The sequence below is a fragment of the Neolamprologus multifasciatus genome, chromosome 5 (assembly GCF_963576455.1).
Source record: "Neolamprologus multifasciatus chromosome 5, fNeoMul1.2, whole genome shotgun sequence".
Taxonomy (NCBI): Eukaryota; Metazoa; Chordata; class Actinopteri; order Cichliformes; family Cichlidae; genus Neolamprologus; species Neolamprologus multifasciatus.
The window spans coordinates 425226-436131 of record NC_140443.1 but is presented as its reverse complement, the minus strand read 5'-3'; the positions used below and the strand labels follow the sequence as shown (position 1 = coordinate 436131).

General features: G+C 49.1%; 1 protein-coding gene across 1 annotated transcript; it reads right to left on the bottom strand.

The window, feature by feature from the left end:
- Window positions 1–4704: 4704 nt before the first annotated feature.
- LOC146517739 (E3 ubiquitin-protein ligase TRIM35-like) lies at window positions 4705–10163 on the bottom strand. The gene has a single exon (XM_085161400.1). It carries the CDS (start codon window positions 9212–9214, stop codon window positions 7754–7756), a length of 1461 nt encoding a protein of 486 aa, XP_085017526.1. The 5' UTR covers window positions 9215–10163; the 3' UTR covers window positions 4705–7753.
- Between the last annotated feature and the right edge of the window lie 743 nt (window positions 10164–10906).

The following is a 10906-nucleotide window of genomic DNA, read 5'->3' as shown; positions in this document are numbered from 1 at the left end:
TGTGTTCTCTGTATTATTGTAAGGTCTTTACAATATTAACTCTTTAAAGTTCGTGTTTCACCTGCTCCAGAGCCGGTTTTCCTGATGATCTCAGACGCAGCTTCAGACCCTGATTATTTAGTTGTTTGCTGCACCTGCTGACCAGTTTTTGTTCTTCACCCTCAGAGTTAAACTTCACAGAGGCTGAAAGAACAAAACCTGAAACCAGGGGTGTCCAACTCCAGGCCTCGAGGGCCGGTGTCCTGCAGGTTTTAGATGTGTCCTTGATCCAAGACAGCTGATTTAAATGGCTAAATGACCTCAACATGTCCTGAAGTTCTCCAGAGGCTGGTAATAAAATAATCATGTGATTCAGCTGTGCTGACCCAGGGTGAGACCTAAAACCTGCAGGACACCGGCCCTCGAGGCCTGGAGTTGGACACCCCTGCCTTAAACTGTCGTCAAACATTCATTTAATGAAGCATTTGATTATAATCAGATTCTCCGTGCTGACAGCCCTGAGAGATCAATAAATCTGCTCCATCTCGCAGTCACATTTTTATTCTCCTGTTTCTGTCAGGCAAACTTTATTACTACAGCAGCTCTTACCCAGTCTTACTGACCAAAGTGCTCAAAGCACACACTCACAGCGCTGTATGCAGCAGCTGTTACTTTCAGTCGTATAACATTAACCTCTTCGTATATTCTCTATAATGTCAGTGAGCAGAAACGGCTTCGGCTCAGTGGAGATAAAACAACAATTTCCACCTGCTTCCAAACATGAAGCACACGTTTTATTTTAGCTGCCATAAATCCAGCAGGAGTAACAACACGAACTCCTCGCTGCTACTAATCTCTGCTGCTGGCTTCTGCCCCAATCAGAATGGAGGGTGCTGTAAAGCGGCTCGTGGTGCAGGGGCGGATCTAGAAGGTGGCATGGGGTGGCAAGTGCCACCCTAAAATGATCCCTTGCCACCCCAAGTGCCACCCCAGTTTTACATATGACAGTGTTAAAGTAAGATAGCATTAACAGTTTGAGCGTAGTTACAGTCAACAGTGAGTATAAATGCTAAAACTGAATATACTGAATAGTGTGACCCCCCCTCCACCATTAACAAATGGTTCAGCCCATAGCAGGACCGGCTTTATTTTTTGTTGTCAGGAGCAACCGATGCTTATGATTGTGTCAGAGCAGATTTTGAACAACACTACGGGAATTTCAGATTGTTGTTGCACTCCGAGTCTCTATTTCAGCCCATATTGAAGGTTCAGACTTCAAAGGATGATTTTAAATTTTAATTACAGTTCAGTAAATCCAGAGTTATGATTTAAAAAATATATAAGCCATGCTTTTTTCTAAATACTGCGAGCGAGTGAGAGTTTTTAGATGTGGGAACATTGTGACGTTTAGTGTGGAGTGTGTAGTTGTTTTGTGTGTCAGTGAGGGCACTAATGAATGTCACAAAGGCACATTGCAACGTAAACACAGTCAGCAGGTAGAAAACCAGCACAGTGATACACCTGCTGCTGTCAGGCCTGCAGCTTTCTCCCTGTGCTGCTCTCTTCTGTCTTTTGGTGGACCAACAATGTTATTGCGGCTCCTCCAACAAACGGTCGCGGCAGGCTAAACATGAGGACACAGATGACGTGCAACAATAAACACATAAAATACACTTCTGTACCATTTGCTCCTTTTATTCCACATGCAACTGTCCAATATACAAATCAGCGCCTGGGATTAACTATTAAACAAATGCACAGACTGCACAAACAGATAACTGCACTAACTACTATGCCAACTTACAACTTGGCCTATGGCATCAATTAGTGCACAAATATACAAAAACCATCAAGTTCCAGTCAAAATACATCAAAATCATTCAAGCTGCGCTCAACAGAAGGTTCTGCCTCATGCTCACCCTACCTGTCTGCTCATCAACATCAGGTGCTGTGAACAGGTGAGTGCAACCGCATTTATCATCTACCACACCCGTGAGACACGCCCCACACCCGTGAGACACGCCCCACACCCGTGAGACACGCCCCACACCCATGAGACACGCCCCACACCCGTGCACCAATACAGTGAGTCCATTTAAACCACTTAGTCAAAAAGGAACAACTCATATGGCTCCTACAAATGTTTTTACTGACACACATCATTTGTGAATCTTATTGTGACACCTGATTGTTCTCTCATTTTAGTTTGAGTAATATTATTAAATGGTACAAAATAAAAGAACAGCAGGTGTATTGGCTGCATTTTTAGAGAAATAGTTGTATGTGTTTACAAAATGTGTGCATAAGTTTATACAATTTATGTTTGCATTTCAGGCAGCACGGCGGCACGGTGGTTAGCACTGTTGCCGCACAGCAAGAAGGTCCTGAGTTCAATTCCACCATCAGGTCTTTCTGTGTGGAGTTTGCATGTCCTCCCCGTGTTTGCGTGGGTTCTCTCCGGGTACTCCGGCTTCCTCCCACCGTCCAAAGACATGCAGCTTGTGGGGATAGGTTAATTGGATAATCCAAATTGCCACTAGGTGTGAATGTGCGAGTGAATGTGAGTGCGAATGGTTATCTGTCCCTGTGTGTTGGCCCTGCGACAGACTGGCGACCTGTCCAGGGTGTACCCCGCCTCTCGCCCTGTGACAGCTGGGATAGGCTCCAGCGCTCCCCGCGACCCTGAAAAGGAGAAGCGGAAGTGAATGGATGGATGTTTGCATTTCAAGTTATAAAAATAATTTACTCTACATGTCTGTGTGTTTTTTTACAGTAAAAAAGGATTTTAAGTGTTTTGTGTTCAGATCAGTAACATTAATACATTAATACAGGATGTCAATGAAAAAACAACTAAATTCAGACACGTGAGGCTGAACGACTGAAACCGAGCAGGAAAAACAAAATGAACCAGTTTGAATGTGAAACATAAAAACGTAAACTGAGCAGTTATATTTCAGAGCTCAGAGGGTTGATCCAACAAATCATGAAAAATTACGTTTACATCTTTGTTCACGACAGTGCAGATTTCTGACGTTTTGTGTAATTTAAGAACGTAACAATTTGAGTGTGTTTGTAAATGAAGCACCAGTGTTCTGTAGCTTCTGGATTTTATATTTATTGGGCGACATATTTATTTATCATACAGGCTGTACAGTACATAACATCAAAACTCATGTTTTATGTAACTAAAGTGTGTAATTATGTGGGCTACAGACAATAATCAAGTTATGGACTATATTTATATGAAAAGCATGTATACTGACTGCATTTGAATCATTTTAACCACGTGTGCCTCCCCATCTGATGTCTCTGCCACCCTGTCGCTGTGACGTGTCACAGAACTGGAGCTGCAACAGAAACCTCTAAACATCTCAGACTGGAGCTGCACCTGCTGCACCTGCTGCACCTGCTGCACCTGCTGCACCTGCTGCACCTGCTGCACCTGCTGCACCTGCTGCGCAGGGCAGGAAACACGTTGACTCCACAGTTCACGAACACTTCCCTGCTATCCAGAAATAAGCCGAATAACCTGGAACGCTGCACCCGGACAAACATCGGCTGACTGATGGTCCTGCACAGGGTCGGCTGATGGTCAGACTCGTTTCCTCCTGCAGGACGTTTTCACGTTAAAGAGTAAAATGTGCCCCAAAGTTGCTCTGGGAGTGCTGACGTGGCGTCTCCGTCCTCTTCTGCTCTTTGCTGGTTTTTCATGCTTTTGCTCTGAAGTGTGTGTGGGTGGGAGAGATGAGTTGTTTGTGTCGTGCTCCTTTAAATCAAAGGCGAGGGGAAGGCTGTGCTTTAATCATATTTCACGCCGACCTCACTTATCTTCCTCGCCGTTGTTTAAGGCATGTCATCGCAGATATATCAGCCTCCGCCTGACTGCTACAGTACGCACACACACACACACACACACACACACACACACACACACACACACACAGTATGTAAAGCCTTTATGAGTCCAAACATGACAGGATGACAGTGTGTTAAAATGTGGAACCAGAATTGCAGCGTGTTAACATTTCCTTTGGAAATGCCAAGGTCTTCCATTTTTCTCAGCGTGCAGCGAGCGGCGCTCAGCCTGCAGATCACAAAGACTTTAATTTGTTTTTCTGACAGCAGCCTGAAGGTTACAGTGATGAGCTTCTGACCTGAAGACTCCCACTGATGCTAATTCCACCCAGCGTCCTTGAGAACAAAACCGCAGGCGCAGAACGAGCTGAGACCAAAACACGAAGTTTGTTTTTGTCAGTTTGATTTTCCTGTTTCAGGTGTTTGTGTGTTTGAGGTGTTTGTCTGGACCCAGTCTTAGAGCCGACAATAGAAACACTCGTGATCCATCAGGTCCTCAGGTCCTCAGATCCAGATGAAACTTATTTGAAGCATATTTTTCATCTAAAGTTGAGTTTTATTCAGTGATAAAATATTTTTACACTCAAAATAAAGAGACAGCCCAACACTTGTGTGTGAGAGATACCAGCGACGTATAACGGCTCCGGCTCTGGAACCATAATTATAATTACAGCTGTAATTACTGAGAAGCAGCTCGAACGTCAGAAAACGCTCATCAGTGTTTGCTGACCTCAGCCTGGTAAACGCAGCAGCGTCACGCTGAACGGCGCTCAGGAGCAACTCGGAGCTACAGGTCCAGATCACTTGGACCTGTAGCGCGGAGGAGGCGGGGCTCAAACCGCAAACGTGTCGATTTCAAATCACTGATGTTCGTGTTCGTGGCTCTTCTGTGTGAGCATTTCTGTGCACATCAGTGAAAGAGGCTCAGACTGTGTCTGACTTTGACTTTTGCTCTTTTTACAGCGTTTCTGAATTTCAGGTTTCCAGCAGAAATCTCGTGTCAGTCGAAAGGAAGTGGCCCAGAGTAAAGATGCCTTTGTTCTCTTTATTCCACAGAGTTTCACATCCAGGCTGTGAGGAACCGCCGAGCCGTGTGGGCGGGTCTCTGAGTGGCTGTTGGGAAGTCTGGAGTCCTAAATAAAGTTTCACCATCTCAAAAATCTAAGTTTCAGCTGTTTACAACTTTTTCATTTATAAGGTTTCAACTAACACAGTTATGAATAATAATGATAGTAAAACGTGAATATTTACTGCAGTATGTCTGACGTCCTGCTGCTGCTGCACATGAGGGTCCAACAGGATCTGCTCAGGTGAGTCGTAGATCTGCAGCACGTTGGTGAATCTGTCTGAAGACTCAACAGCAACGTTTGCAGAAGCTTCACCTTAAAAGCAACAAAAGAAAAGAGGAACGTCTCAGTGTGAGCTCCATCTGTTCAGCGACCATCAAACGTGTTCCTTCCTGGTCACGTGACAACGAGGAGATGAGTCTGTCTGCGTCTGGTTCTGTCTGAACGGCTGCAAACAGGAACGACCGGAGACCTGGAAACTCTTCAAAGTTAGGAGCAGGTCTGACAGCAGTGTGAACCTGTGCAGGTGTGCTGAGAGCTTACTGCACTAATCTTTGTATGATTTGTATTTTAAAGACTGAACGCGAGTTTTACTCACACAGCTGTGTGTTCGGTCTGAGGGCGGGACTGAAGCGCTGCCTGTGAGCGGGCAGCAAACTTCCTGTGTTTGCAGCTCATCAGACTGCTGGACTTCACCTCTGACTGATAACTGTGAGAAAACGACCCACGCAGGTGAAACTACACCTCTGAAGAGAATCCAATCAAACTTCCATAATCCAATCAACAAAAGGCAGCTTTCATCACTCGAGGCCTCCCGAGGCTTTCAGCCCACAACGACTCACGCGGGCCTTTGTCTCTCCACTGAATCACACGAGCTGTGTTTGGTTAGCTCTCTGTGGGATGAGCGATCGTCACTCTGCACAGAAACATGAATCGTGCATGTGGAGGGGGGTCGTCTGCTAGAGCCCGAGCACAGGTCCAGGGAACGAGATGTGCCCTAACCCTGCATCAGAGGAGTCTGCATGAAGTGTGATTCCAGTCTGAGCCTAGACGTGACCTCATCAGTCAGACCGGCCTCACGCCTCCGACAGTCACAGTTATCATGACCTGACTCTGTGGTGGGTAAATACCTGTGAGCAGGGAGGAGCCTGATCGAACCACAAAGAACTACGGCTCACAGAAAAGTGGATTATTGTGCCTGTGGAGCTGAAGCTGAAATCCATCTCACTGTTTCTGACTGAACGCCTCCATAAAACATGCAGAGCGCTGCTCAAAGCAAACATCTGGAGTGAAATAAGTTCATTTCTAAAGAACATCCTCCTAATTACTCAAACACCGTCTGATGGATGACGGCAGCTGCCGCCCTGAGGGAGGGGCTGGAAGAGCCGGTCAGTGAGAGCTTTGCTGCATCTAACGAGCTGCTGACCAGGAGGAGGAGCCTGTGTCTGTTGGAAACGCAGGCCGCTCGGGGTCAGAGGTCAGACAGGACCTCTGCTCCAACATGAGTCAGAGGGAAACGGCAGCGACCGACAGCAGGAGGCAGCAGGAGACGGCCGAGCGCTGCTGGCGTGAGAGCAGCTGAAATATTCCAGGAGCCAATCACAGCTCTCCTCCGAGGCTTCTGCTGGAGGAACCCGTCCAGGTGTTCTGACGAGGACGTCGTCACGTCAAAGTGGGCGTTGTTTAATGCAGTAACCCTTCTGACACCGCCGTTCCCTCTCCCCGCCACGCTCGTGTGTTCGGCTCGTCGTGCATCACAGTGCGCTCGCTGTGCTGACAGCTCATCATCGGGCTTCAGCGGCGTGCTCCTCGGTTGGTCTGTAAATCAGAGTCAGGCAGAACTAAAGCGACTTCCTGCCCGCGCGTCCATTAAAGGCCTCGGGAACATGCTGGCTGCTCGCCGTCGAGTCCTCCGAGGCACTTTTTCATCTCTCCTGCTGTTCAACAAACACAAATGAGTCCCAGTGTTGGTTTTCCATCACCGCACAGCTCCCGAGGCACTCCGCCATCTTTCCTTCATGACTCATTGAGGTGGCTGGAGAGCTGTATTTCCTGCGGCAGCAGAGAACGCCATTCGTCACGCCTTCGCTGGAGGAGAAACTGGAGGAAAGAAGAAGTCAGGAAGTAAGCGATTGCCTCCTCGATCCCAGCTGCCCACCAATCTTGGCCTCACCTCTGCTGCACAGACAGGCCGCAGAAATCCAGACATTTCAAATGAAACTCAGATTATCTCGTCTCAGGTCCTTGCACAGGAAAATAAAGGGCGGAGACAGAAACACAGGTCGGAGGTGATCTTTGAGCAGCTGGAGCGAGCGTCCTGCAGCTGTGACGGCTGCTGACTGTGGATTTGACTCTGAGAAGCACCGTCTCAGATTTCTCTTATTTGAACGAGTCGCCATGTTCGTGTGGTGGAGATCGTGTGCCCTGTGATAGCAGCTCATGTCAGCGCCTCCCAAAGCACAGGGGCGGGGTCAGGCCAAGAGCGAGCCGTAACACGAGAGTTGCACAGAGGAGGAGGAGACTCTTTGAATGAGCCCTCCACCCTCAGGTGCTGCGTCAGGTGAGGCTCTGTGTGTGTGTGTGTGTGTGTGTGTGTGTGTGTGTGTGTGTGTGTGTGTGTGTGTGTGCAGTGTCAGCTGTCTGAGAACAAGTGAAGAGGTCAGAGGTCACATTAGCTGAGCTCTTTTATTTACAGTCTGTGGACAGAGGCTGCTGAGAGGAAAGACGACCTCTGACAGATGAGTTACGGATCCAAACACAGGTTTATACAACGAGTTACACACAGAACAAACCCACACAGACACACACAGACACACACAGACACACTCTCCTCCCTCCGGGCTCAGACGGCGTCACGTGTCTGGTTTAATATCTCCACCGACAGCTTCGCGGGCAGAGTCTTCACTGGGACTTTGTCCCCGATGCTGATGAAGGGAAACATCCTGTCGGTGAAAGTGTCCTGCATCCCAGTCCAGACTCGCTCGGATCCTCTGGAGCTTCTTCTGCAGCTGGAGGACGCCGGGGGGAGCAGATCCTGAGCGAGCTGAGTATTCACCTTGATTGAATCCTATTCCACCAAATCCGGAGCGTATGGCTCCCTTCCTCCGGACGCACTCCGCTAACACGCCCAGTCCCCAGTGTCCGCAGTCTCCCACCTCCACGACCCAGCTGTGGGCCCCTGAGGTGAAGCCCCGAGAGCTCAGGACGAAGCAGAGATGGTCAAACCTCTCTGGATTATCGGGGAGCTGCTGCAGCCCTCCCACCCTCACGCTGCTCAGGTCCTCAGACAGGGTCAGTTCTGGGTTTGCAGTGTTTGGGTTCAGGATCAGAGGAGTGTAGGAGACCATATACTTCATGTTGTTCCAGATGCTGAAGGTCAGGTTGCCCAGGTGTTTGGCCTGGTCTATCAGAGCTCCCGAGGGCAGCTGTGGGTCATCCAGCAGGGGGCAGCGCTGGGCTCTTTCCACCGCAGCCTTGTAGTTGTGCAGGAATGAGACGTCTTCAGCTCTCAGCTCCTCCTCTGTGGCTCTGATTGTGTCTGAAAGAGCTGCTATCTCTCTGCTCAGAGCCTCCATCTTCTCCTTCATCATCCAGCTCTTCTGCTCCTCTTCCTCCCACAGCACGGTCAGCCTGGCCTCCTCTTCCTCTGCTAGAAACTGGTGAAGCTTCTTAAACTGCTCCCTGATCTTCCTCTCTGTGCGTCGGGCCTGGGCCTTAATGTGTCCTGCTGTTTGATCAAACTCCACCTGGACTTCTTCACAGACCTTTAACTTCTGCTTTAAAGCTTCCACAGTTTCCTGAAGGTCGTTCTTGTGTTGTTGTGCAGCTTTATCGATGGGCGTGTGGTCGCTGTGCTTCGTCTGCTCGTCGTGCAGACCGCAGAGATCCTCTGAAGCTCTCTGATCTCTCCTCTCTACAAACGACTCGCACAGGTTCTTCAGCACCAGACTAACTGGTGGATCCTCCCTCGAAGATCTTTTCTGACACATCGGACACTCGTGTGTTGGCTTCTCTCTCCACCATCTCCTCAGACAGTCTTTACAGAAGCTGTGGCTGCACGACAGAAGCACAGGATCTCTGAAGACGTCGCGACAGATCGGACAGCACAGATCCTCCTCTGATCTGGAAGCCATGGAGTCTCCGAGTGAAGCTGGAAGCAGCAGACAGGAAGTAGTCAGTCCTGGTTCTCCTCCCTCCTCTGCTGGATGAATGCCTTTATTGTCACCGCATGAGACACAAACCACAGAACCTGTTCTCAGTGTGGCTCGAAGCTGCTGATGAATGGAAATCACGTGACCTTCACTGTGGAGCATCAGCAGCTGTGCTGAAGCTCCGTCTGTCCGTCTCTGTCTTTGTTAGAATAACAACCTGCTTCCTGTTTTACGGCAGGTGAGACAGGTGAGGGCGGAGCTCTGTGAGATCGCATGAATGCTTCTGTTACCTGCAGGTCAGGTTTCCTTCATTCCACAGTTATCAGAGTGGAAAATCTGCTGGCGTGCAGCAGCGGTGACGTGGTTTAACTCACAGACGGTCGCGTGTTCAGCGTCTCGTTTCAACGTTTTGTTTAAAGATGCGGTTTGTGTGACGTGTGATTGGTGATTTAATTTGGGCCTTTTTGCAGGAAACAGCAGATTCCTGCATCAGCAGATTTAAAGAAGGGTTTGTTGTATTTTTGGAGATTTTCAAAATAAGACGGTCAGGCTCTCTCGGGTTATTTTAGTAACAGTAACACATGACACAAAGGGTCGTAACGACTGAACGACTTCCTCGAACATACTGAGGCCATAGGTGAGGGTACGTCCCTACCCTCACCTATGGCCACGAGCTGTGGGCAGTGACCGAAAGAACGAGATTGCGGATACAAGCGGCAGAAATGAGCTTCCTCCGAAGGGTGGCTGGCCTCTCCCTTAGAGATAGGGTGAGAAGTTCGGCCATCCGGGAGGGGCTCAGAGTAGAGCCGCTGCTGCTCCACATCGAAAGGAGCCAGCTGAGGTGGTTTGGGCATCTGACAAGGATGCCTCCTGGGCGCCTCCTGGGTGAGGTGTTCCAGGCATGTCCCACTGGGAGGAGGCCCCGGGGCAGACCCAGGACACGCTGGAGAGATTATATCTCTCGGCTGGCCTGGGAACGCCTTGGTGTTCCCCCGGATAAGCTGGAGGAGGTGGCTGGGGAGAGGGAGGTCTGGGCCTCTCTGCTTAGGCTGCTGCCCCCGCGACCCGGCCTCGGATAAAGTGGAGGAAGATGGATGGATAAACATCAACAAGAAAACAACAAAATAATTATGTGTTAACTAAAAGCCACACATGATGGCGGGGCTCACAGAGGTTTCACCGTCGGCCCGGTGATGGTAATCACCCAACAGTTTCCACACCTGGGCTCATGTGACGACTCACTTGATTGGCAGCGAGTCAGGACCACGCCCTCTCGGGTTTCGTTTCCTGGGAGTCTCCACGTCTCGGATGAGAGGAGAAACATTTTCCTGAACCTGAAGAAATCTGCCTTCTTTTTTCATATGAATATGTCAGCATGAGCAGTGTGAGCGACTAACTGTGAACACAGCTGATTGGCTGTCTCTCTGTCAGTGAGGACAGCTTAGCTTACCTCTCCCCAAAAATCAGAAAGTCAGCAGGTGGCAGCACCTGAGACGCTGCAGCACCTCAGTGAAGCTTCCTGAAGTGGCAGGAAAGCACGAAAAACACAAACCAATGCAAACAGGCATGAAGTGTGTGTGTGTGCGTGTGTGTGTGTGTGTGTGTGTCAGTATAATCCTTGCTTGTCATTCACGGTCATTGCTCGCTCTCGATGCTGGAAGCTGATCTAAATCGATTTGCTGTATTAAATCCAGCAGAACATAATTGACCATCAGACGCTGAAACATCCTGACGAGATGCTGCAGGAGGAGGAAAGTTTTCATCTTGCACCACTTCCTGTAAACTCTGCGTCTCTCTCGTGTCTCGTCAGTTTATCTTGTCTCCCAACAATGAAAGACGAGCGTGACCTCTGAG